The sequence below is a fragment of the Colossoma macropomum genome, unplaced genomic scaffold (genome assembly GCF_904425465.1).
Source record: "Colossoma macropomum unplaced genomic scaffold, Colossoma_macropomum, whole genome shotgun sequence".
NCBI lineage: Eukaryota > Metazoa > Chordata > Actinopteri > Characiformes > Serrasalmidae > Colossoma > Colossoma macropomum.
This window is the reverse complement of record NW_023495663.1, coordinates 123,571-151,448: the sequence shown is the minus strand read 5'-3', so window position 1 is coordinate 151,448 and position 27,878 is coordinate 123,571. Positions and strand designations below refer to the sequence as shown.

Sequence of the window (27,878 nt, the reverse complement as noted above, 5' to 3'; positions counted from 1 at the left end):
AGCTTAGTTGTGTGCTAGCGTTGTTGTGTTTATTCATGAATATATTTAAGTTCACAAAAAGGCCAGACACACACATATCTACTGAAGCCTTTTAAGGTTCCTCCCAGCGTTGCTGATTGACGGCTCTGATACGTATGATTCATCCAATAACACTGCAAAAAATGTGACTGGAAACCAAGGGAAGTAAGATCAGGACGGGGCTGTACAATTAGACTCCAGACCGACTGTCAGTAGACTTTAATGTATAAACCCAATTCCAAAAAGTAAAATGTAAAATGCTAAAAAAAACCCTGAAAGTAACGATGAGTAAATTATGTTTCACCTGTGTTAAATCGAAAACAGTAGAAAAACACAATATTTTATATTTTATCTTATGAATCTCATTGTTTTTGTAAATAAAAGCTCATTCCAAATATGATGCCTTCAACATGTTCCAACAAAGTTGGGACAGGAGCAGGTTTACCACTGCGTTACCTCACCTTTCCTTTAACAACAATAAACATTTGGGGGCTGAAGATTCAAACTGATCCAGTTTTGAAAGCAGAATTTATTTTGCCCTTCTTCTTTTATACAAGTCTTCAGCTGTGCAACCGTCCAGGCCTTTACTGTCATATGTTGAGCTTAATAAGACGCACGTTTACGTTTACTGCTGTAACATGTGCAGACACACAGTGCAGTCTGAGGGGTTGACGGTCACAAGCATTCAAGCGGTGGTTTTCAGCTTTGCCCTTAATGCACAGAGATTCTTACGGATTTCCTCAGTCTTTTGATGTTATTATGCACTGTAGAGGGTGAAACACCAAAAATCCTTGCAATCATTCATTGAGGAAGGTTATTTTAATCTGTTGGATTTTTGCAGATGCATATTTTGGCAAAGAGGTGAGCCTCAACCCATCCTGCTCATAAAAGACTAGGCATTTTCTAGATGCTCTTTTTATACCCGAGAATGAATTAACATTTCACAGTATTCCTGATCTTGAACTGCATCTGTCTCAGCTGTTTTGGAACGTGTTGCAGGCATCAGTCTCAGCATGAGCGTATATTTAAGTTGATATGGTAAAGCTTTACTTATCTTGCCTGTTTAAATGTAGGTCAAAATAGATTAATAAATCATTGCTTTCTGTTTTTATTTGCATTTTACCTACGGTCCCACATTTTTCTGCTTGGGTTTGTAGCTAAACAGTTTACATTGCTTTTATGTACTTCAGTTTTACTGAAAATACTGTTTTTTTTGCTTATTGGTATTTTTCAGGCGTCACATGACAGGACAGAAAAAACACATTTATCTATGGGTGCAGGACAAATATAATTTATTAATCAATAAGAATAAGGGGGAACTGTTATTCCTGCTCTGTGCCGTGTCTGCTGACTGTATCTGCGTCTTCCTGGAGTCCTAAATATCTAAAAGCTCTTTATGAACATGTCTGTTTATTAATCAAATTCCATGTTGTTGTTGATTTTCTGAGTGTAAATAAGTGAAACACATCTGAGTTTAACATAGTGGGATAAAATAAAAAACATAAACTGTGGCCTGTGCAAAAGTTATGGCACATTTTATATAGCATTTTTTCCAATATCTTAAACTCAGCAAATAAACAGAAACTGTGCACTAAAATTGTAATTTGGAATTAATTATTAAACATTGTTATTATTTTTATTAGAAAATATTACAATTTTACATGACTTTTTAATACTTAAATTGTTTAAAATTGTTAAACATAGTTTATCCAAGCAGCAGGATGCTAACATTACTGATCCTGAGTGCTGATTGGTTGGCGAGCATCATGAACGTACATGAGGTGCCATTTTAAACTTCTATAACTCGAGATTAAAAGCTCTTAAAAATAAAACAGCAGTGTTAAAGTGTTTTATGCTGTTCTGTGTTCAGGAATTAATTTTTTACATTAAAAATGTTTTTATAAAATGTATTTATAAACTATGATTTTGCTCAAATACTCCATATTAACTCACTTATTTGGACTCAGGAGCGCCCTCTAGCGTTTGAGAACCCCAGAAGACATTACAGAGTGGTACTTATTCTCTCTGCAGACACACCGACATACACTTTCTCACACACACACACGCGCACACACACACACACACACCTGGGGAAGTTTAGTCTGACTGCATGTCTTTGGACTGTGGGAGGAAACCCATACAGGTACGGGGAGAACATACAGACTCCACACAGAAAGGACCCTCGTAGCCTGACCAGGGAATCGAACCCAGGCCTCTCTTGCTGCGAGGAAACTCCCATATATTCTCATTCAATTCTGAACAGTGGCTCAGCTAATGATGGGGCAACTCTGTGTGCATCAACTTTTAAATACACAGATTAAAACTGTCTTCTAACAGTTCATTTATACTCTCAGCACACAATAACAGCCTTTTTATTTCAGGACTAAACTAAAACAGCAAAACACTAATCAAGACAGTCAATGTAATCAAGACTGTAATACATTAACACCTCCTCTAGTTGAGCACAGCACCTCAGTGTTTAATTAAGCAGTACAGCATTTAATTAGAACATACCATGAAATCCACGTAGCATTACGATGGAAGGTAAGAGGGCCTAAGTCTGGAATATTGAAACACGTGAGCTGAAAATGCCCTAAACCTCAGTAAAACCATCTGTTCATCAGGCTTAAGATAAACCTCTGTTAAATCTGAGACACAGCGACATCTAGTGGCAGATGTGTGATTTTTAAAGGGCTGCAATTGGTTTAAACTGCAGGTGCACTTTAAAATGCAGCTTCCACAGACAGCAATGCAGTTTAAGAGCCTACATGACAAAAAAAATTCACAACAACTGGTGTAACAATTTTATTGCAATATAGTAAATTTAACTGACAGTATTAAAGACGTCCATGATCCAAAACAGAATAGAAACAGAAATTGAACAAAACAATAGAATTGAACAGAACAGAACAAAATAGAACAGAACAAAACAACAGAATTGAACAGAAACAGAACAGAACATAATAGAACAGAACAAAACAATAGAATTGAGTAGAAAAGAACAAAATAGAACAGGACAAAACAATAGAATTGAACAGAAATAGAACAGAACAAAACAATAGAATTGAACAGAAATAGAACAGAACAAAACAATAGAATTGAACAGAAATAGAACAGAACAAAATAGAACAGAATAGAAATAGAACAGAACAAAACAAAACAGAACTGAACAGAAATAGAACAGAACAAAATAGAACAGAACAAAACAATAGAATTGAACAGAAACAGAACAGAACTGTCCAACCAAGACTGAAAAATGTTCTAATGTCCAAAGTTTGAAAGCAATAAAAAATCTGGGTCTGTTTTACAGAAACTTCCTATCTTTTAGTCTTAAGTTTAGACCTGACAGGTCGAAATGTTTCACTAACTTATATTACAGAAGCAAATCTGATCTTAATTTAGGAATCTTATCTAACGTTATACACCAGTTAGTTCCGGCCACGCGAGCTGATTGGTTGAGAAGCGTTCCAACTGTGCTGTTATTTCACCATAACATCACGGCTTTTTCACCAACACTGTATCACTCCGCTGAGACGCCGTTGCTAAGCAACGACTTTGACAGCTGTAGGAGACGCTCAAGACATTTGAACGTTTTTACTTCTTACTTTGCCACAAACAGAAAATGGACACTTTTAAGATCACATTTGACCGACAGCCGATTTGGTCAGACTCTGAAGATCAGACGACACTAAATTCCCAAACTGTCATCACCACTGAGCAGCTTTTCAGTCGGCAGCTGTGACAGAAGAACAGCTAAACAACCTGGAATCAGCCAGAAATGAACCCAACACCATTCACCAAACGTGTAGTCTGATCTTCAGAGTCTGACCAAATCAGACTGAGCCATAAAACTGACGCAATGAAAAACTAAACAAGCTGCTCAGTGGTGATGACAGTTTGGGAATTCAGTGTGAGGAGCTGGAGAACAAACTTCATGGTGACTAAACAGATCAGATTTCAGAGTTAAGAAGTTTCTGTAATCATAAAAATACATACATATACAATCCATATAAACACACAGTAAACTGTATAAAAGGTCCCCAGTAAGTTCTGTCTGGTTTTGTTCAGTTTGGATCTTTAACAGACTTTTTTTTCTGCTGTTGCTCTAAAAGGTCCAGATGAGAGAGACTCAAATACTAAACTCACTCAGTATAGAGACAGTCTTCCTCTGCAGACTGTATTCACTGTTTACCATTTTAATCTGCTGATTTAACAGTTCTAGCTAACAGCTTCCTGCACTGTACAGTGGTGTTAAACACAAGACTGTTACTATACAGACACAGTGTCTCTGTAAAGAGTCCATACTGAACACAGACCATTTAACATTCCTGAGTACAGTTACATTTACAAGCCCTTTACAGTCTTAAGTTTAAACTGTCTTATGCTTAAGTGCATTTTTTAATGAAGCTGGTGCACGTGTGACATTGCATAACAAGTAGTTTAACACTAAAGCAGTACTCTGAATACAATCAGCTCATGATTAAAACAGATGCTAAATAAATCAATTAAAAGCACAAATATATCAGAAAGGAAGTCTGCATAACCGCCTATGAATATGAGCTTTTAAAATTGACATGTTTTGCTCAGTGCTGATAAGGGATTCATAAAAAGCTTGAATGGAAGCAATAATGTTCTGTGTATAAATCTTTGGCTTGGTGAACTTATGCTAAAAACTTAGCAGTAGAAAATAGACATAACCATCTGCCTTAATAAATGCATTATTATAAACTTATTAAAATGAATAATCTTTCATTATAACGATGTATTAATCCTTTTCTATTCATAAATCAAAATGTTTCCATCTTTGTTGAGTTTTTGCTTAGTTTTTTGCTGTTTATCATTAAGAGTACTGGAATGTAGTTTCTATTATGGAGGATTTCTGTTAAAGCTGCACTATGTAGGTTGTTTTTGTTGAAACTGAAATAAGTATCATTACTAAGTGAGGAGAACAAAATTAGGCTAAAATACGGCGAGTGTGCGCCACTCTGAGTCGCCCTGTCGAGAGTTTTTCACACCACATTGTACATCTTTACATTTTAACTTCATTTAACGCCACATAGACTCAAAAAGAAGGTCCGCCTCGATGTTTACGCCTCAAATGATCTCAAAATCAACATTATACTGATGAAGATATGATGAGAACAGTAAATTATTGATTCACATCCTCAGAAGACGCGTCTTACTCTCAGTCATCAGACTCATCTCCTCAGGGAAGGGGTTTGAAGTAGGGGTCTGCAATCCTGCGGATTCCCGCTGGACCCGCCACAATGCCTTCTGGGTCTAATGTTCAGTGTTGTGAGTGGAAGCGGGAGGGAAACCAGCCCACTGCAGGCGGGAGCGGGATGAAGCACGCATGAAGAGAAGCGCCACAAACTAATGAACAGCCTGAATAAAGCAGAACCACCCCTAAATGATATGAAGGCCACAGCTGCCCCGCAAAACACCAAAAATAGCCGCTCTGTGGTTTAATTCCTGCTTTGTGTTTAAATGGTGAATAAACGGCGTTTGGTGAAGTTACTCACAGTGAGCCTGATGACCATGACTGCCGTGTTATTTCACCAGAGAGGAATGTATTTCTGAATAAACTGTGTCAGATATTGAATGTCACTTTGCCTTGATGGAACTGTTTGGGCGGAAGCAGGAAAACACATTTCAGTTGTGGGCTTGAACGGTACAAACGATTACGATTTTCTAGGGGAGCAGGATGAAACCTTGTGGGAGCGAAACTGAAAAAACAGTCCCGCGCAGACCCATGTTACAAAATTGCATGTTGTGTGCAGTTACACGTTTCCATCAGAGAGGTCTCCAAATACCCAAATCTTACATAGTGCAGCTTTAACGTAACAGTGATGTAAAAGTACTGACTTAATAAAAGAAAGGAAAAGAGTCTGTGCTGTAAGAAAGTCTGGTGTGGAATCCTGAATGATCTGGAGTTCCAGTGTAATTCACTTCCTCTGTTCTGGAGTTTCCTGTGAAAAAGATATTAAACTGTTGTTATGTACCATCACCAGTCACTTTATTAGAAACAGCTACCTTGTACTTCCGTTAACTGGCCACTTTATTAGAAACACCTACCTTGTACTTCCACTAACTGGCCACTTTATTCGAAACACCTACCTTGTACTTCCACTCACTGGCCACTAATAAGAACAGAACTGGTGTTTTACAGAAAGACACATTAAGGATAAATACACAGTTATCAGATATAATCAATAATATTTTTGGGGGTAACCAGTTAAATAATCTGAAGCAGCTGTAACTGTAATCCATCTGTAATCTGCTGTAAGTAAATCCACAGGATCCTGACTGTGAGCAGCAGGTCTAGACCTCTGAAGATTACTTTGAAATATCCATATTCTTCAATGAATCATAAGCTATTTCAGTGCCAGATGTTATAATTATTCAGCCAATATGTATAATCACAAAAAGAACGTGATACAAGACTAGTCAAAAGTTTGAGCTTATTTTTTCACTAAAAACGACACTTCTAACTATACAGGCTTCTCTATAATAGATTAACAGTCAATGTGGATTTCAGTCTGAAGAGCAGGTCAGTTAAACATCTGAAGATATTTATCAGGTGAGTTGAAGCCGTTATTAAGACACAGTGTGGTGATTTTGAGGAATTCAAGACTATATTTTTATTTATTTCAGAGAAAATGTTTCAGTTTGTGTCAGTTATAAAAAGGCTATTTGTTCCAGTAAGTACTAACTGTGGACATTTCTGTCTAATCCTCCTCGTCCCTTTCAGAAAGTCTTTTATGGTTTTGTTTTTCCACTGTATATCTGTATTTGTAATGCACGCATTGTAACGTATGAACTACTTACGATAATTTGTCCTGCTGAGTTTAAGGTGAAGCAGTCAGCAGTGTCTGCTCCTCTGTTTGATCAGACTGACCATTGGGTATTCCTGACCCACCATTGCTGGCCCCACCTGAAAAGCAACGAGGTTACTGTCAGACTTGTTAAAAGGAAAACAAAACAAGGGAGCAGTTCACTCCCTCTGATTTTCCAGAGTTTTTCAAAAGCCACTACAGTTTCCAGTGATAAACAACAGTCTTGAGCCGACTGTCAGCAGCACCAGACGTCACTGATATGTTCTCGGTGTGCGGGATGGATGACCGCTTTTCAGTTGGACAATTTAAATGTCAGCAAAACTGCTGTCTGCTCCTTTCAGCAGCACAAAAATAAACCAGTTTAGTCTTATAATCTGCATTTTCCTATATATCTGTCCTAATATGTCGTCTGTCCTCTGAAACACTCTATAGTAGTGAAGAACAGCACTTTGTTATTGTGGGAGAGCTTTCTAAAGAGATGAAGCTGGAGCCGTCCACACATTAATTGGGCTTAAGCGATTATGATGTGGTTATGTCAGAATTGTAAAACACAGTGTCATTTATGTGAAGCACCACTCTTATGAAGCACCAAGAGCTCTTAATCTTCAGCCTTGTAAACTGTGAGGTCAAGCCATGGCTATGAAGCACTTTGCATCAATAAAGAACACTTTAATATAACCCAGACTAACAGCCTGATAACAATGGGCCTCATTTACCAACATCTTCCTGAAAGTGTTCTTGAGAAAGGTTCTAGGAAAAAGTCTGCGTCAGATTCATGACGTGTTCTTAAAGCGCAGAACTGTTCACAGCTTTGTGCTCTAGAGTGAGTGTAGATTCTGTTCTTACCTAAGAAAACACTGGTGAATGTCAGAATCTCCATGAAAACTACTTAAGTTGGTTTTAAGAAGACACTTGTGCTTAAGAACGGTTGGTGAATAGTAACTGTGGTCTGCAGGCCATCATAACATAGTAAGCTTTAGCCATTTTTATTTTAGCCCACAAATCATAGCTATTTCTGAACTGGACTCTGACTGGGGGAAATATATACAAAACACAGTTCAGAGGCTGATTCATTTCTCTCTGGCCAGTGTGGGCGATTATGCAGTCGAACTCCTCTGGCAGCAGATTTAAATGAGTTTATGGGGTCGTTGTCAGATTCTCAGAATACCCTGCTGTCGAGACGCTCAGCTCCACAGAAGAAGCAAGACAAGAAGCAACTGCTGAATTTCTGATCAGAAGCACTAGCGTGTTTATTTTCTCTGGTTTAAGCCTCTCTGAGCTGCTACTGCATTATGTCCCATACTAAAACTGGTTACTGGAGAAAAACGAAAACCAAAGCAGCTTTCAAGATAAACGCGGCATCAGCTGCTCAGTCTGTAGAGTTGGCTGGTCTCTCTTTCAGTCAATATTCACAGAAATTTTCCTATACAATAAAAACCTGAACATGAAACCTGAAATTAGACTAGATTTCCTTGTGACTGACCAACATGGGAAAACATGCTGCAGGCTTCTCTTTGGTGTTTCTGCATTATCTGCCCTACTGGAACTGGTTACTGGAGAAAAGGGCTATGAAAACCGAAGCTGCTCTCACACTGAACACAGCAGGCTGTCACTCTGCTCAGCTGCTCAGTCTGTAGAGCTGGACTGGTCTCTCTCTCAGTCAGTACTTGCAGGACATACAAGTACTGTACATACATACACTAAAAACTCCCTGTACACTGAAAAGCCCTCAGACTGCACATGGTTATTTCTTTGTACCTGCCCATAATGAGAAAAGCATGTCTTGAGTTTTTAGACATTTATGAGGAGAAAAATTACCAGAGTCAGATGATCCATCCACAATGTTTTCATTGCTGCTATTGGTTGAGCCAGTTCCCTGTCCTGAGAAAGAAACAATAAGGCCACATCACAACTGAGTTACAGTGGAGAAATTTATTTCCAAATATTGCTTTTCTCAAATGTTTTTAAAGTGGAACATCATTACCAGAGTCAGAACCGGAGTCAGAACCACCAGCTTTACGGTCTGGAGGAGAGTTCAGTAAAATATGAATGAAAATAGGTAAAAAGAGCTACATTGTGTGATTAGTATGTCTTAAACCCAGCAATGTATCTATCATTGCTTTGCCTTTGAGAAGCTATTTGTCTCAATTTATTGAAACATAGTTAAATCAAGAAAATAATACAGAAAAAAGAGCTTTAAAACAGGCTACATTACTGCCTTATATAACAGTAAAGCCGTAGCTGCTGTCACAGCAGTGCTGTACTAGTAGAGTGATTCTACTATAGAGTTTGCTGAGGAAGAATGAAACTCAAATGGAACTTACCAGCTGTCAAGGGTTCTTCAGGAACAATCACACCTGAAGAAGAAGAAGTTACGTGTCCAAAATTGTCAAGTTTTCTTTGTGGTTTTATCAAACATGTTTCTCAATATAATGAAAATGAAAATGACTGACTGTGATCTGTACAGCGCAACAAAATCACAATGACACTGACCATTTGGCGGGGCTTGCAGGGCAGGCGCAGCATTTACAGCACCTGGAATGACTGGTAAATAAAAAATATTATGTACATGTAAAATAAACGTAAACTGCTGTTTGGTTTTCAGAATTGCATTTTTATTATTGTTTATATTTTTGGTTAGTCAAAATAATGGAAAAACAATATTTGATGCTAAGCTATGATAAACTTGGAAAAAGACTGACCTCACTACAAAAAACCATCAAATAAACAAGGCCATTTCAGACCTTAACATTTAATACTAACTTCAGCTAAAAAGGAGGGGACCATTAGCTCATTTCACACTGACCAAGAAGTATTTAAGTAAATTCACCACTGTGTTCTGAACATTAGTTAAGAACTTTTCTGAACTGTTGGTTTTATGATGACAAGATCCTAATCACACATCTCCCTGGTGATGAGCTTCTTCCTGTCATTGTGCATCTCATTTTAAGGTTGAAGGTGCTGAGGTGGAAGCCTGAGGAGGCTTTTTTTCCTTTTGGTAGTACATTTTCAATAAATAGACTTCATTCTTTGAACAGAACCTGTACTAAGATAGTCTATACTCACCAATTATCCCCTTCTTTATAAGGGCGAAGATGATCCCACCGAGAATCAGCAGAAGCACCACCACTCCGCCAATCACTGCTCCAACCATTCCTGAACCTGAACTTGGTACTAACATGACAGTGAAAAAATGCTGTAAATCTTCTATCGTTCATCTGCAGGGGTGACAGATTTTGCTCACAATACAAATGTTAGTCACAGCCAATCCCAGTCTAGTGTACTACTGCAGGTTGTCTTCTGCATCAGTACTGAACTGCTTACGCAACATCAGAACTCAGGAGCCTGTATGAGATTTAACAGATGACCCCTTCAGTTTCAGCCCTCCATCAGGTCCCAGTGACAGAACCCAGCTCTGTACCTGTATGAAAAGTGCTCAGCTTTGGTGGCTCCTGCAGATGCACACACAGCAGCTCTGTGAGCAGCACCTTTTCTCTAGAAAATGAAGCTATATCCACAAGGGGGCAGGTCAGAGTTCAAAGATAGGTGGCTAGCAGGCAGCTCATGACTTGAGAAGACAAAGACTGACAGCAGAAGTGTTTTTTTCCCTGTGGTTATCAGGATGTGGTAAATCTTTATCTGTGACATATGTGAGAGTTCAGGAGACCAGTGTTTACAGGAATGATGATTTTTTTGAAGAGCCTGCTGCTCATAACCCAGTCTGACCAACAATTTCCCAAGCAGGACTTTACACTGAGTATTTGCCCTGTATCTATTGGTTCATCTGTAAAAGATTATGTCAGGACAACATATACATTCTGTTGTTTGGTATACAAGTGGCTATTTGTGCTTGCCTTTTATTGTGCACTCTACAACTTAACGTGAGGGGAAAGTAACTAGAATAGACAGACAACAGCTAAAACTACAGGAAAAAAGAAAAAATATGGAACAACGTGAAAAAATATCACAGTATCATTAAGATTTCTGATGGTTTTTGTATGCATCACATATCGTATCATGTATTTATGTGTATTTTTTCCCCAATAAAACCATTTTGGACGCTTGAATAATAATAAAAATAATAAGAATAACAATAAGCTTAAAGGTAGATTCCAGAGATTTTTCAAAATTCCTATCAAAATTGTTTCAGGTGTAAACAGGTTCATTCAGAGTGGTTTAGTGTGAAACACTCCGTTCTAGATAAGCTTACTTAGTCAGAATTGTTCACTGTGGTGGTGACAGGAACCAGACACTGCCTGATGACTGAGATATTGATTTATGATTGTTTAGAGAAGATTTTGGCCCAAAACATACTTAATCTGTTAAGGTCAGAGAGGTACATGCAGGGTGCTGTGAGGCAAAATAGTTCCCAAAGAAAACTTATTATTTCAGATTTTCCACCATCATCATTCCATATAAACTCAGAAGACTCGTGTAGGTTCACTGGATAGTAAATAAAATGTCTATATTTGTGTTGTAGTCATGGCGACCCCTGGTTCCTATCACCACCACTGTAAAGATATATGACCATTTCACACCAAACCACCCTGCATCACTCTGTTTACATTTCACACACAGAATTATGCAGAAAGTGTGAAAATCCCTGAAATTCCCTTTAAGCGAATCTGTTTTTGTAGATGTGGCTGAACTGAAATTACTGAAAATAATGACTACAACTGCAAGTAGCAGCTACTTCTAAAAAATATCTACACATTCATACGTACGTGTGTTTTTAACTGCTGTCGGAACAAAACCTTGACTTCTGCCGGCAAAATGTTGATTTCTTGACAACAATTTTATCTCCAAAATAGTAACTTTACAGAAGAAGGAAAAAACCTACTGTACTTTTACTATGAATCAATGTTACTAGACTTTTTTCCTGAGTCATTTTGGGCCGTTTCTTTTGGTGAATTCATCGTTAAATTTACATAAAATGTAAACGGAAACAGCCTTTTTCAAATTATATCAAAAACTCAAAAAACAATGACAAAAATGGAGAAACAAGGTTTTGTTCCAACACCAGCAATATGTAGCAGTTTGTTCAAGAATGTGTTCATGGTACTTTTGGAGTAATTGTTCTGCAGCATTTATTTGCTGGGTTTTTCTATGAGGACTCTTATTTTGAAGGCGGAGCTAGCCCACTGGCTGTGGTCTATGTAGATTAGTAAGTACTGAGACAGTCTAGCACTGAGGGCTGAGAGAGTAAGACGTGAGCTTAACCTAGAGCGAACTGTTAGAGCAAAGCTGAGCTTTGATTAACAGATTAACAGAACGCTCCTCCAATAAAGACATCGTTCCTGCAAACCCTGCTCTCCTGGCTCTATTTGGGACAGAAAAACACTACAGCAATATTAATATTGATTGAAGTGGGGAAATACTTTAAAGCTGCCCTCATCATGTAGTTTTGGGTCTAGTCTCTGCACATCTGCCATTCTGTTAAACTGGGTTTAGATTTACACTGAGAAACTAATTCTAAACTATAAAAGGCCAGAAATACATTTGGTACACAGATATAATTACCCCATTGTTTAATTATCGGTTTGTCGAGGGAGCTGTGAGTCACATAACAGTCATATTCTGCTTTTTCGTCCTCCTGGATCTCCACACTCTTCCTCAGCTGGTAGGTTCCATCATCATTGGGTCTGACTCCTGAAGATGTTAGTAGATGTTCAGGCAGTGAAGTGCGGAACTTCCTCACACTCATCTTCACGTCTTTGGGGTAGAAGCCCGTGGCCAGGCAGGTCAGGGTCAGCTTGCCTGAGTTAGTTGTAGATTTCTTTGCATATGCATGAACATCTGGTTTGGCTGAAACGACAGCAATAAATTATTATTTTAGTTGTTTTGAAAGAGGAAAAGTCAATGAAATGCACACACACTGTTTTCACTTTTCACAAAGTTTCAAAAATGTCCTTCAGTAGCCCGTTACCATCTTCTGCAGGGTTAACTACCAGACAGCTGCAAACAACCTGTAAACGTGTTTTCTACGACACTGTAGCCAATTTAAAGCGGCCTCTCACAAAAAGTCTGAGGACAGCTGACTCGTCAGAGTGAGTGACGGCCAGCACGTCAGAGAACGGGAGTTTTGTTTTCAGTGTAGCCGAACTGTTCTTGAATCTCTGCTTTTCACCTGGAACCTTTTACTACTGAGCCTCCATTGAACTCCTCGCTCGGTTGTGCCGGCTGTGCTCGTCTGACCTAAAGGATTACTGAACCGGAAGGCAGGATCTCAGTGCTCATGTGGGCGTCAGGCCAGGCTAACGCTACTCCCTCTGTTATTGACGCCAGGGTCTTGGCTGCTCCAGCCCATGTTGAAGATCCCTGGCCTCGGCTGGGGGGAGAGACCAAAGGGAATGAGCTGCTCCACCCCGTGTAAAACAGAGCCGTGGTCTGTGGTGGTCTGGGATTCACTACGCGGCCGACTCGCCCCTCCACTCACGGGACCACTCTGACAGAGCAACTCGCCCTCCATCCACCTTGGCTGTAGGGGACTCAATCATGAGAAATATCAAACACCGTTCAGCAGTCACCCACTCCCGCTCAGGTGCCAAGGTCTCTGACATCACACAGCAGCTCCCCAGCCTCCTTGATAAGTATCATTTATTCAGAAAGTAGTTACTCATGTTGGCTGTGATCACATAGGAGAGTGTGATTTTACACGTTTGTTCACTTTTTAAAAAACTGTTTTTATCTCTGGCCCAATCCCACCTTTAGGAAAGGGTGCAGGATGGTTTAGCTGCATTTTAAACCTCCACCCGTCTGTCCACCATCATGGCTTTTATAGACGATTTTAATCTCTTCTGGAATCGTCCATCCTTTTACTGGAAAGATGGAATTGGGTTTTTAATACAAACTGAATACTGGACTCCAGTGATGACTGTTCTAGCACTCCTGTGATTAGCACTCAAAGAAAGAATAGTAGATGGTTCAGAAAGACCCCTACAGTTCACATAGATAATCTCATCTATATAAAGCCTCCACCATCACCTCTTAGATCACATTCAGCTCCACAGGTCTCAGAATCTGAACCTCAGGACCCCGACATGTTTAAAAACAGCAGTGGTCTCGGCTTAATTCATTTAGTTAATTCATTCACTTAATTCATTCCAGACCTGCTCATATTGAAAATAACATTTTAAATGGTGTAACTTTACATGGATCCGCTATTGAAGGAGAAAATGAGTTTAAGTACTGCGGGTGGAGAAAAACAGATTCTTAGATGCATCGCGATGCTAACATGGACGATACTGAATCGATTCACAAATTCCTGGACAGTCTGTGGGGCACATAACAAAAACACAACTGGATGAGCGAGAAATCCGACCGGCTCCCTCTGCATTAAAGCCAGGTTAGATCAGGAGTCACAACACAAATGATAAGAAGAGACATTTTGTCCTTTCAACAAAAATCAAACCAGCTTGGGAGCCACAATATTTAATGTCCAGTATGTCTCAGTGTGTGATGATGTCCTAGTATAGACTAAACAATGTAAACGAAAATGCAGACTTACTTTACTCTGCTTTAAGATTTAGCTATAGCCGCTTTCCTCCTGTCTCCACCAGAAAACTTTTCCTCAAAAGGAGAACAGTTTATTGTAAAATGTCTCTCAACGTTCGACTGTTTTACAAGGCTGAAGTCGCTTCTCCTTCACCAGCGTCTTGTTCTAATTTTCCCATTCCACCTTAAATTCTGCCTGAGGTGCTTGAATGTAAATGCAGCACCATTTAAGGTGGAACGGGAAAATTAGAAACTGAAGCTGACCTCAGCTTCACAACTTTTTAACGTTTGACATTCTCTCATTGCAGACTTCCATTTGATTTGGTAATAAAAGATACTGGAAGTAAATTCATTATGGATCATTACAAATCCTTTGGTAATACTATGTTAAGTACCAAGTCCTCACACAGGGAGAAAAAAGAAATCCTGTATAGAGAACGAGATGCATCGATAATCTTTTTATAATTGCAGCCCTCTGAATCGTAATCGAATCATGAGGTGCCTAGAGATTCACACCCCTAATGAGTACCTTGGCATCTGGCTTGATGAGAAACTTTATTTAAAACTCACGTCAATAATCTAACAAACAAACTGAAGCTGTCTCTTATTACTGTCGGTAAATGAGGGCCCCCCCTTGATGTAAACCCGAGCTTAAATAAAGAATGATGATGATGATGATCATGATGCTTTCAGGAAATAAGCCACTAGAAAAATATACAAGGACTTTGGGACTCACAGTGTTTTCTCAGTGATTCTTTTCCGTACTCCATGAATTTGGTGAGCCAGTCCACACATTCTTTCTCCAGGTAACCCTTGGTGTACTGGTTCAGGATGGGCACATCATCCCATTTCCTTTTGGTTGGCAGAGCTTCTGGAACTGGAGCGATCCACCGCATGTTGTCATCATCAAAGGAGAGGAACTCTGACCCATCGTAGCTGTACTCATCAATGCCTCTCAGAAATCTGACACTTCCATCTGCTTCATCGATCTCACAGCCATGTCTCCACTGAAGAACGTGAAGGTCTGGAATTGAGTTAATGTAACAAGACAGTGAAGATAAAGACATTAGCTGCTCAAAACCAGAGGAATCATACAGTGGATGGAAATGTATTCTTTTATTTTAAGAAGAATGAGTGAAAAAAAACTAACTGGTATCATTTGTGTGTCTCATTCGCTGCATCAGGATGTCCACGTTGACCTTGAACCACTGCTCTTTGCTCTTGCGAGACTGGGTGCCTTTGTCCCAGTAATCTGCCTGCATCTTCTCCCTCATCCAGTCCTGCTTAGGAACCTTAACCTGGTCCTTACTGTTGTAGTAGTCGATCTCCCGGTCATCGAGCAGACCCAGTGCTGTGAACTCATAGATCCCTGGTAGAGCGACATCTTTGGAGAGGGCGGAGTAAATGTAGTACAGAGAGTGTGGATCTGGACGGGACGTGGAAAAAAAGTGTAAGAAAACTAACTGATAAATGAAACATAATATCTCTAATCATTTTATGTTGAAACACACTTGAGACACACCTGTAGTGGAGCATGGATCTCAACCTAACAAGTAAAAAGCAACCGAGTAGTTAAACAGGTTCAAGTAGGACATGTTTTGGTTACTTTCTCTTATTCCCACAGCAATGTCTCCTGCAAATACGCACAGCAATTAAACAGATATTTCTTGAGATTCTCCATAATGTTTTGTAACTTTTTTGTCACACAATTCACTCATATGTTGTTTTAATCTACCACTTTGTGGCTGTAACACAGAACTGTTAGCCAGGCTTATACAACCCCATTTCCAAAAACGTTGGGACACTGTGCAAAATGTAAACAAAAACAGAATGCAATGATGTGAAAATCAAAATCGCAAAGACGAAATCAGATATAAACAGGATCCAGAAATGCTGCCACCTTCTCTGGGCTTGTGCTCATTTAAATGGACCGAGGGGAAGCGAAAAAGTTTGATTATTTCAGCAAGACAGTGGCAAACTACATTCTGCATGGATTACAACAGCATTGCTCCATATTAAAAGAGTCCGGGTGCTAAACTGAACTGCCTGCCGTCCAAGTCTGTCACCACTGAAAACATCTGGCACATTATGAAATGAAAAATATGACAAAGGAGACCCTGAACTGTTGATTGGCTGAAATCCTGTATCAAACGAGTAGGAAAACATTTCACTTCCTAAACTACAGCAGTGTCTCCTCAGTTCCCAAACACTTACAGAGTGTTGTTAAAAGAAGAGGTGATGAAACCCAGTGGTAAACAGGCCCCCGTCACAACTTTTTTGGAATGTGTTGTTGGCATCAAAAGATTTTTAACAAGAGTTAAACATTTTTAATAAGATTTTTAATAAAAGTTTTAACATTTGATATGTTGTCATTTCACTGCGGATCACTGTCAATATGTTTACCACCATTATGTGCAATTACGTCAAGTGCAATATTTCTCCATTTATTACTGTTTATTTATTTGCTATTTTATTCACTGTGCAATACTCACTACAATACATACATTTCTACATTTCTAAATTTAAATTTAATACTTTGTATATTTTTCTTGTAATTTTTGTACATATACATATATATCTTTATACTTTTATTGTTTATTCTATTTAAATATTGTTTGTATATTTCCTGCTACTCTGTCTTCTGTGCTGCTGTAACACCGCAAATTTCCCCGTTGTGGGATTAATAAAGGATTATCTTATCTTATCTTATCTTATTTAAATATAGGGTTTATATCATATCATCATCATTGCATTCTGTTTTTGTTTACATTCTGTTTACAACTTTTTTAGAAATTGGGTTGTACAATAATATATATCATTAAATTATGAACTTCTAAAACAGAAACAATATTATTTATTTTCTTGAAAAGTAAGAAAAAGTAAATTAAACTGTTTTTATTTTACCCAACCTCAGAGACATTTACCCTGGACTCCAAAAGAAAGCCGTATTTCAATGGACCCTACTCACCTTGGAAGTAACCTATTTTACCCCCTGCCCTCGGGAAAAAGATTCAGATCTAAAAACTAACATTAAAAACCAGCTTCTTTCCACAGGCAGTCAGATGCATAAGTCCCTCCTCCCCTCGCTCTCCCCCCTAAGGCTTAGACTAAGTCTGTGACTAGACCAAGACTGAGATCTTTCGTTTTGCACTACACATCATTTCATCTTGCACTAGTATGTTTGTATATACTGTCTCACTGTATTTATATTTATTTCTTTGTCCTTATTTATCTTTATTTCCTTTTGTTCATTGCTGTCAATTCTAGAGCTGCTAAATGGTTTTTCATTGTTTTAACAATAACAATAAAGATCTATCTATCTATCTATCTATCTATCTATCTATCAACAAATGAAAACACTTGTTCAGTACAAAAACAGTGATGGGAACCATCTTTACTGCTGGGTAATATTGCTTTGCCATTTTAGCGATATTTTTAGCAATATATGTGAGAGTTAATGAGCGTTACATACATGATAATACCCAACAAATGGTAGTTAGTTTTTTGGTTTGTTTTATTAAGTCTATGTTACTCATGGTATTAACGTCGCACACACAGAGGCTCCAAAAGAAGGTCCAGCTCGATGTTAAGGTCTCCAATTATCTCAAAATCAACATCATACTGATGGAGTCAGGATGATAATAGTAGTATTACATCCTACCAAAACACTACCACAACAGGCTGTGTCCACTAAAGTGATGCTTATCTCCTCTTCTGTGATGTCTTTCTTAAAGCAACATTATGTAACAGTTTTACCTTAAAATAAGAGCTTCAAAATAATTTGGACAGTACATTGACTTATCATAGGGAGAAAAGGTGTCTCTGTCGTTGCCACTCTGGGCCAAATCGCCTGCTATAGCACTATGTAACTTTAGAGGAGCAGCACGAGACGTCTCATGAGAACTGCATAAGGCTTTACGACACCCGTCACACAACAACTACGGCTCCAGCTAGCTACAAGAAGCTAGCTCGGGATTCCCAACAATTAAAATGCCAGTTTAACCCATTTAACCTTTAGACAACAAAAAACATGGTGATATTTTTGGTATTTTGGGTCAATTACATTACAATTCTAAAGTATTTACATGAGACAGTCACACAGGCCATATGTTATTTTCAGGAGACCCTGGGCTACTCAGATACGCCACTGTTTGACATGTAAATGCTAACAGAAATTTGATATCTTTATGAATTTGGATCATGTCTGATCAAAAATGTACCTAGTGCCTGTAAAATTTTGTATTTTTTAATTACATAGATCTTGAAAACAAGTACAGATGTAGTTATCTTTTCAGAAACTGTTGTGTCTGTGAGCTGAAATGGTGATTCATTCTGTTGGTTATTATGAGTAAAAATAAACAGTTACCATAAGGCGGACTTTTTCTTTTATTGATTTTCTGTCCTCTTGGATTCAGCCTCAGTGCTAAAACTCTGATACACAGCAAGACAGGCTTTATTATTCATTACAAATTGAGCTGCATATTTAATATCAGATATTTTAATAGTCAAAATCAATGTAAACTGAAAGCCCTTTGTTTATAATCTGAAGGCTAAAAGCAGAGATGTAACATAACAGTAGTGGGTTTGGGTGATTTTGGAGCTGATCTCTGGCTGATGGACGGTTTTGTTGGAATATGAAGGCCAAACATTGGTCATCAGCCAGTCTGTCTGAAAAGAAACCTGAATCGGACACACCAGTTTATAAATGGTGTTTCCTTACTGATTACCGGAGATAACGTGTAGAAATCCATGTCATACATGTGAAAAGAGTAAATTAATGGATGATAAGATAAAAAAACAAAAATGCATAATAATAAGAAAACAGCCCAAAGTGGGAAAAAGGGGTAAAACACATGAAGGTCTTCAGCAGCGGACTGTTTCTCAGCAGCTCTTCTCTGTTCCCAAATGTCTTCTTTCTCATATGTCCAGGTCTGTGAGGGACCCAGTTAGGTTTAACACAGTTTATCCAGCAGACGCTTTAACTCCAGTCCAGATAATGAAGGGGAGTCAACTAAAGTAGCTCATCAGGAATTCTGAATGTCTGCGCAGCAGAAACAGTAAATAACTCACCTCCGAGAACAGAGACGACCACTCCACTGAGGAAGACCACACAGACTGCCGGAGCCCCCATCACCACCTTTACCACTTAGATCAGTAAAATCACTCTGGATGATCTTCTGCTGAGAAGAGTCGGTTTTCCCTACTTTCCTTTCTCCTACGGTGTCAGTCTGGTCCGTTACGACTACTTTGTTTTTCGTTCCGCCCGTATTCGGGAGAACTCCTGCGCCATGATTGGCTAAGAGCCCCTTCGCTCTCCAGCAGTCCGCCAATCAGACCGAGCGCAGGACGGCTGTGCCTGAATACGGGTGGGTAAGAGGGAAACGGCGCAACTATATAAGTGCTGTGGTTTAAGGCTGAGCCCGAGCCGAACTATAAGGCTCTGATATTAGCTTAGCAGCAGTTTAGTCTCAGTTTAACACAGGTTTAGCTAAACCACTAACTTAATGGGATTAACACGAAGCTGCAGCCCGTGCGCATAAGGGTAGGAATCCCCGTAGCGGGTGCCTGCCTCCGGATGGGATCTGCCCCTCACTAGTGTTTCCTCCTTAGTGGGTTCCCCCCACTAAGTCATTGTTTTCTGGACATGACCCCTCAGCCTACAAACCAGCTACATTTACACCAGTCCTTAAAAAACCGGCCTTGACCCATCTAATTTAAATAACCATCAAAAGTCCTTGAGTCACTGCAATGCAGCTCAAAGCCTATTTAGAAATGAACAATCATCTCAATCCCTTCCAGCCTGGTTTTCACTCATAGCCCCAAAATGGCTTTGGTTAAGGTTGTCATTGACCTGCTTCTGACCGCAGATGCTCTTAGTATTCTTGTTCTGCTTGTTTTAAGTGCTGCCTTTGACATGGTGAGCCACTCCAGCCTCCTGGGCATTGTTGTTTCTGTTCTTGATTGGTTCACCTCTTATCTAACAGATTGTAAGCCTTAATCTCTGTTGGCTGTAGCCCCTACGTCCCCAGATTCTACCCTGGAGTAATACTTTACCACAGCAAAACTCACACTTCTCCATAAGGCCCACAGAAGATGCAGGTAAACTGAGAATAGAGCTCACTGGGATAGAGGAGCTTCTGGGTGGGCACTGTGGCCTGAAAATATATAGCTGATTGTCTGGTGTTTGTACATCTTCTCTACCTGACCTGAGGGGTGTGTGGGAGCGAGATCTGGGCATGAACATAGGTGACGATGATGGGAAATTGATTTGGGAAGGTTTACAGCCTAGATTATGCTCAACATCACTTCATGAAATTAATTTTATCAATAAGACTTATCTTACGCCAGTTCGCCTCCATAAGATCTTCTCAGATTGGTCAAATATTTGCTTCAAATGTAAACAGGAAAGAGGTATATGAATGCACTGTTTTTGGTCATGTGACAAGGTACAGTTTTACTGGAAGAGGATCCACCGTGAACTTGACAAAATATTGAAGGTTGGCCTGGTCTTCTCTCCTGCTTTGCTCCTATTAAACTTTGATATGGACTCTGTACTTGACTATAAAACAAAGCACCTGTTTTTTATATTAGTATCTTTGGCCAAGAAACGTACTTTACTTTTATGGTCAACTCCTCAGGTTCCATCTGTTGATCTCTGGTTGTCCCAAGTTACAACAGTGCTTCCATTAGAGCAACTGACCTGCAACTTAAATCAGAAAATGTACAAGTTCTGGCAAATATGGCCATTGTTAATATCTTACCTTGAGGCACCGTCCTAAATAGTCAATTTCTTCCCTTTTTTTCTTCCCTCCCTCCTTTACTCCATCATGTCCACTGTTAACCATGAGTCTGTATGTCCTAAGGTAACTGTATCTGTGCACCTGATTGTGTGTGCAAATAAAATGTTAATTATTTAAAAAAAATTTTAATAAAGCACACAGTATACGGTATGAGGCTGATACACTGGACAACTTTATTTACAACTAGATCAATAAATCAGAAAAAAACTAGTAGGATACTTTTATGTGTAAACAATTAACAACTCTTTTGGTGCCAAAACACATACAATCGTAAATCCTAAACAAATCTGGCCCAAGGACAGATGACTATTCAGCAACAAAATTAGTAGGATAAGAAGGCAAATTTTTTAGACAGGATTCTGTTAGTTTAAAACAACCTTAAGCACTAATGTGCGTCTTTTCAGGAGCACCCCCTTAATTAAGAAGACGCAAATGACTTGGGCACCTATAGTCTTACTAATCAATCTAAAAAACTAAAGAAAAGCAAATCAGGAGGGAACACTAAAGGGGAACCACTAAGGAGGGAACACTAAAGGGGAACCCACTAAGGAGGGAACACTAAAGGGGAACCCACTAAGGAGGGAACACGAGAGGGGGAACCCACTAAGGAGGAAACACTAGTGAGGAAAAAACTAAGGAGGAAAAACAGTGACCATCACCAGTGGTAATGTTTTTACTCTAAAACATAATATCTCCAATCAATTTATTTTGAAAACACACTGTAAAATACAACCTCATTTCCAAAAAAGTTGGGACGCTGTGCAAAATGTAAGTAAAAACAAAATGCAATGATGCAAATCATTTAAACCCTATTTTTAATTGAAAATACTACAAAGACTACATATCAAACGTTGAAACTGAGAAATGTTATTGTTTTTTGAAAAAAAATTAAATTGATGCCAAAAACAAGTTCCAAAAAAGTTGGGATGGGGGTAAAAAAAGGCTGGTAAAGTTGTGTAATGCTGAAAAACACCTGGTGGTTGATTGGCAACGGGTCAGTAACATGACTGTATACAAAAAGAGCATCTCAGAGAGGCGGAGTCTTCCAGAAGTAGAGATGAGGAGGGGTTCACCACTCTGTGGAAGACTGCATGATCAAATAGTGCAACAATTCAAGAATAACATTTATCAACATAACATAGCAAAGAACTTTTGCTTTTCATCATCTACGGTATGTAATATCATTAAAAGATTCAGAGAATCTGGAGAAATCTCTGTATGTAAGGGACGAGGCCAAAAACCAGTATTTGCTGGCCGTGATCTTTGGGCCCTCAGGCAGCACTGCATTAAAAACAGACATGATTCTGTAGAGGAAATCACTGCATGGGCTCAGAAACACCTCTGAAAAACACTGTCTGTGAAAACAGTTCATCACTGCATCCACAAATGCAAGTTAAAACTCTAAAACGCAAAGAAGAAACCAGATATAAACAGGATCCAGAAACACTGCCACCTTCTCTGGGCCTGAGCTCATTTAAAATGGACTGAGCTGAAGTGGAAAAGTGTCCTGTGGTCCGACGAATCAACATTTGAAATTCTTTGTGGAAATCATGGACGCTGTGTCCTCCAGTCTAAAGACCACTCAGCTTGTTATCAGTGCGCAGTTCAAAAGCCAGTATTCATGATGGTATAGGGGGGCATTAGTGCACATAGCATGGGTGACGTGCACATCTATGAAGACCCCATTAGTGCTGAATGATATATTTATGTTTTGGCAACTTATGCTGCCATCCAGACGATGTCTTTTTTCAGGGAAGGCCTTGATTATTTCAGCAAATGTCAAACCACATTCTGCATGTATTACAATGGCATTGATGGTAATGAGGCTAAACTGAGCTGCCTGCAGTCCAGATCTGTCACCACTGAAAACATCTGGTGCATTATGCAATGAAAAATACAACAAAGGAGAACCTGAACTGATGAGCAGCTGAAATCCTATATCAAACAAGAATAGAAAACATTTTCATAAAACAAAAAAATTCTCAATTTCAACATTAGATATGTAGTTTTTTGCAGTATTTTCCTTTATAAATATGGTTTGCATGATTTGCAGATGATTGCATCCTATTTTTTATTTACATTCTGCACAGCGTTCCAACTTCTTTGGAAATGGAGTTGTAAAAGCATTGGAGCACAGGTCTCAACCTAACAAGTATAAAGCAACCAAGTAGTTAAACAGGTTCAAGTAGAATATGTTATGGTTGTTTTCTCTTATTCCCACAGCAACGTCAATGGCAAATTATTACAGGAATTGAACAGATATTTCATGAAATTCTCCAAGACTTTTTGTAGTTTTGTAACATTTTTTCATCAAGTATTTTCAGTTACACATTCACTCATGTTCTTTTATATATAAATATATATCTTTCCTAGCTTACTCTAATTCATATCTATTTTCTATTTCTGCTTAATTTGTTTTTTTTTTACTCTTATTTTATTTATGTCTAATATATGTCACTTTATGTGCAGTTATATATCTTGCTACTGTAACACTGCAATTTCTCTTCCACCAGAGAGGTCTCCAAATCCCCAAAACTTACACAGTGCATCTTTAAGTGACTAGTATGCTTCCTTTCTGAATATGCACACTCTGCCTGTCTAATATTGTACTATGTGAGATTCTTTTTAGTCTGATTTTAAGAGAAGAAGTCTGATCAAAGCAAGCTATCTAGCACCCTGGCTAATTTGTTAGATCCACCCACTTTGTACCTGCTCTCGCTGGTCATTTTAACCGGCACATGGAGTAGCCCTTTGCTTTAAACACTGTCAGACAATGTCATGTTGAGAACTATAAATACACACTATCAAAACAGGCTGTGTCCACTAAAGTGACCCTTATCTCCTCTTTTGTGATCTGTCTTAAGTAACAGCAGAGGACACAGCTGTCACAAAAGGGCAGTTCCTACTGTGTGATAACAGTCAGCCCAGTGTGTGGAGCCCAATCTCACATCTCCTGATTTCACTTCCCAAACACCCTCAGAGTTAGCAAGCCATTACAGTTAACTGCTAAACTTGTCACTGATTTTAGCTTAGTTGTGTGCTAGCATTGTTGTGTTTATTCATGAATATATTTAAGTTCACAAAAAGGCCAGACACACACATATCTACTGAAGCCTTTTAAGGTTCCTCCCAGCGTTGCTGATTGACGGCTCTGATACGTATGATTCATCCAATAACACTGCAAAAAATGTGACTGGAAACCAAGGGAAGTAAGATCAGGACGGGGCTGTACGATTAGACTCCAGACCGACTGTCAGTAGACTTTAATGTATAAACCCAATTCCAAAAAGTAAAATGTAAAATGCTAAAAAAAACCCTGAAAGTAACGATGAGTAAATTATGTTTCACCTGTGTTAAATCGAAAACAGTAGAAAAACACAATATTTTATATTTTATCTTATGAATCTCATTGTTTTTGTAAATAAAAGCTCATTCCAAATATGATGCCTTCAACATGTTCCAACAAAGTTGGGACAGGAGCAGGTTTACCACTGCGTTACCTCACCTTTCCTTTAACAACAATAAACATTTGGGGGCTGAAGATTCAAACTGATCCAGTTTTGAAAGCAGAATTTATTTTGCCCTTCTTCTTTTATACAAGTCTTCAGCTGTGCAACCGTCCAGGCCTTTACTGTCATATGTTGAGCTTAATAAGACGCACGTTTACGTTTACTGCTGTAACATGTGCAGACACACAGTGCAGTCTGAGGGGTTGACGGTCACAAGCATTCAAGCGGTGGTTTTCAGCTTTGCCCTTAATGCACAGAGATTCTTTTGATGTTATTATGCACTGTAGAGGGTGAAACACCAAAAATCCTTGCAATCATTCATTGAGGAAGGTTATTTTAATCTGTTGGATTTTTGCAGATGCATATTTTGGCAAAGAGGTGAGCCTCAACCCATCCTGCTCATAAAAGACTAGGCATTTTCTAGATGCTCTTTTTATACCCGAGAATGAATTAACATTTCACAGTATTCCTGATCTTGAACTGCATCTGTCTCAGCTGTTTTGGAACGTGTTGCAGGCATCAGTCTCAGCATGAGCGTATATTTAAGTTGATATGGTAAAGCTTTACTTATCTTGCCTGTTTAAATGTAGGTCAAAATAGATTAATAAATCATTGCTTTCTGTTTTTATTTGCATTTTACCTACGGTCCCACATTTTTCTGCTTGGGTTTGTAGCTAAACAGTTTACATTGCTTTTATGTACTTCAGTTTTACTGAAAATACTGTTTTTTTTGCTTATTGGTATTTTTCAGGCGTCACATGACAGGACAGAAAAAACACATTTATCTATGGGTGCAGGACAAATATAATTTATTAATCAATAAGAATAAGGGGGAACTGTTATTCCTGCTCTGTGCCGTGTCTGCTGACTGTATCTGCGTCTTCCTGGAGTCCTAAATATCTAAAAGCTCTTTATGAACATGTCTGTTTATTAATCAAATTCCATGTTGTTGTTGATTTTCTGAGTGTAAATAAGTGAAACACATCTGAGTTTAACATAGTGGGATAAAATAAAAAACATAAACTGTGGCCTGTGCAAAAGTTATGGCACATTTTATATAGCATTTTTTCCAATATCTTAAACTCAGCAAATAAACAGAAACTGTGCACTAAAATTGTAATTTGGAATTAATTATTAAACATTGTTATTATTTTTATTAGAAAATATTACAATTTTACATGACTTTTTAATACTTAAATTGTTTAAAATTGTTAAACATAGTTTATCCAAGCAGCAGGACGCTAACATTACTGATCCTGAGTGCTGATTGGTTGGCGAGCGGAGCAGCTCATTGCCTGTTTGCGCTCACTGACGTCATGAACGTACATGAGGCGCCATTTTAAACTTCTATAACTCGAGATTAAAAGCTCTTAAAAATAAAACAGCAGTGTTAAAGTGTTTTATGCTGTTCTGTGTTCAGGAATTAATTTTTTACATTAAAAATGTTTGAGTATTTATAAACTATGATTTTGCTCGAATGCTCCATATTAACTCACTTATTTGGACTCAGGAGCGCCCTCTAGCGTTTGAGAACCCCAGAAGACATTACAGAGTGGTACTTATTCTCTCTGCAGACACACAGACATACACTTTCACACACACACACACACACACACACACACACACGCGCACACACACACACACACACACCTGGGGAAGTTTAGTCTGATTGCATGTCTTTGGACTGTGGGAGGAAACCCACACAGGTACGGGGAGAACATACAGACTCCACACAGAAAGGACCCTCGTAGCCTGACCAGGGAATCGAACCCAGGCCTCTCTTGCTGCGAGGAAACTCCCATATATTCTCATTCAATTCTGAACAGTAGCTCAGCTAATGATGGGGCAACTCTCTGTGCATCAACTTTTAAATACAAAGATCAAAACTGTCTTCTAACAGTTCATTTATACTCTCAGCACACAATAACAGCCTTTTTATCTCAGGACTAAACTAAAACAGCAAAACACTAATCAAGACAGTCAATGTAATCAAGACTGTAATACATTAACACCTCCTCTAGTTGAGCACAGCACCTCAGTGTTTAATTAAGCAGTACAGCATTTAATTAGAACGTACCATAAAGTCCACATAGCATTATGATGGAAGGTAAGAGGGCCTAAGTCTGGAATATTGAAACACGTGAGCTGAAAATGCCCTAAACCTCAGTAAAACCATCTGTTCATCAGGCTTAAGATAAACCTCTGTTAAATCTGAGACACAGCGACATCTAGTGGCAGATGTGTGATTTTTAAAGAGCTGCAATTGGTTTAAACTGCAGGTGCACTTTAAAATGCAGCTTCCACAGACAGCAATGCAGTTTAAGAGCCTACATGACAAAAAAAGTTCACAACAACTGGTGTAACAATTTTATTGCAATATAGTAAATTTAACTGACAGTATTAAAGACGTCCATGATCCAAAACAGAATAGAAATAGAAACTGAACAAAACAATAGAATTGAACAGAACAGAACAAAATAGAACAGAACAAAACAATAGAATTGAACAGAAACAGAACAGAACTGTCCAACCAAGACTGAAAAATGTTCTAACGTCCAAAGTTTGAAAGCAATAAAAAATCTGGGTCTGTTTTACAGAAACGTCCTATCTTTTAGTCTTAAGTTTAGATCTGACAGGTCGAAATGTTTCACTAACTTATATTACAGAAGCAAATCTGATCTTAATTTAGGAATCTTATCTAACATTATACATCAGTTAGTTCCGGCCATGCGAGCTGATTGGTTGAGAAGCGTTCCAACTGTGCTGTTATTTCACCATAACATCACGGCTTTTTCACAAACACTGTATCACTCCGCTGAGACGCCGTTGCTAAGCAACGACTTTGACAGCTGTAGGAGACGCTCAAGACATTTGAACGCTTTTACTTCTTACTTTGCCACAAACAGAAAATGGACACTTTTAAGATCACATTTGACCGACAGCCGAAGATCAGACGACACTAAATTCCCAAACTGTCATCACCACTGAGCAGCTTTTCAGTCGGCAGCTGTGACAGAAGAACAGCTAAACAACCTGGAATCAGCCAGAAATGAACCCAACACCATTCATCAAACGTGTAGTCTGATCTTCAGAGTCTGACCAAATCAGACTGAGCCATAAAACTGACGCAATGAAAACCAAACAAGTTGCTCAGTGGTGATGACAGTTTGGGAATTCAGTGTGAGGAGCTGGAGAACAAACTTCATGGTGACTAAACAGAT

The 27,878-nt window shown here is 38.8% G+C and overlaps 2 protein-coding genes across 4 annotated transcripts in view; both read right to left on the bottom strand.

Annotated features, from left to right (window-relative positions):
- LOC118802719 (class I histocompatibility antigen, F10 alpha chain-like) overlaps positions 1-27,878 on the bottom strand; it is a 142,805-nt gene that overhangs the window by 59,424 nt on the left and 55,503 nt on the right. The window lies entirely within an intron of this gene.
- On the bottom strand, positions 3,958-19,601 carry LOC118802721 (class I histocompatibility antigen, F10 alpha chain-like). Of its 3 annotated transcripts, none has more exons than XM_036563180.1 (11): positions 19,419-19,601; positions 15,499-15,774; positions 15,085-15,372; positions 12,375-12,659; positions 9,921-10,028; positions 9,348-9,398; positions 9,179-9,211; positions 8,839-8,877; positions 8,673-8,735; positions 6,847-6,952; positions 3,958-5,987 (listed from the first exon to the last, which is right to left on the bottom strand). In XM_036563180.1, the coding sequence occupies exons 1-10, from the start codon at positions 19,477-19,479 to the stop codon at positions 6,867-6,869; spliced, it is 1,290 nt and encodes a 429-aa protein (XP_036419073.1). In that variant the 5' UTR covers positions 19,480-19,601; the 3' UTR covers positions 3,958-5,987; positions 6,847-6,866. The 3 variants fall into 3 exon arrangements, with proteins under 3 accessions (XP_036419073.1, XP_036419074.1, XP_036419075.1); XM_036563181.1 differs by having other exon boundaries at positions 3,958-5,977; XM_036563182.1 differs by lacking the exon at positions 8,839-8,877 and having other exon boundaries at positions 3,959-5,987; positions 19,419-19,600.

Excerpts from the sequence above, each read along its gene's own strand:
- LOC118802721 (XM_036563180.1), bottom strand. The coding sequence starts at position 19,479 with ATGGGGGCTCCGGCAGTCTGTGTGGTCTTCCTCAGTGGAGTGGTCGTC. Across the intron at positions 12,660-15,084 it reads AGAATCACTGAGAAAACACT|CCAAACCAGATGTTCATGCA; the intron begins GTGAGTCCCAAA and ends CTGTCGTTTCAG. Across the intron at positions 10,029-12,374 it reads ACCGATAATTAAACAATGGG|TACCAAGTTCAGGTTCAGGA; the intron begins GTAATTATATCT and ends CTGTCATGTTAG.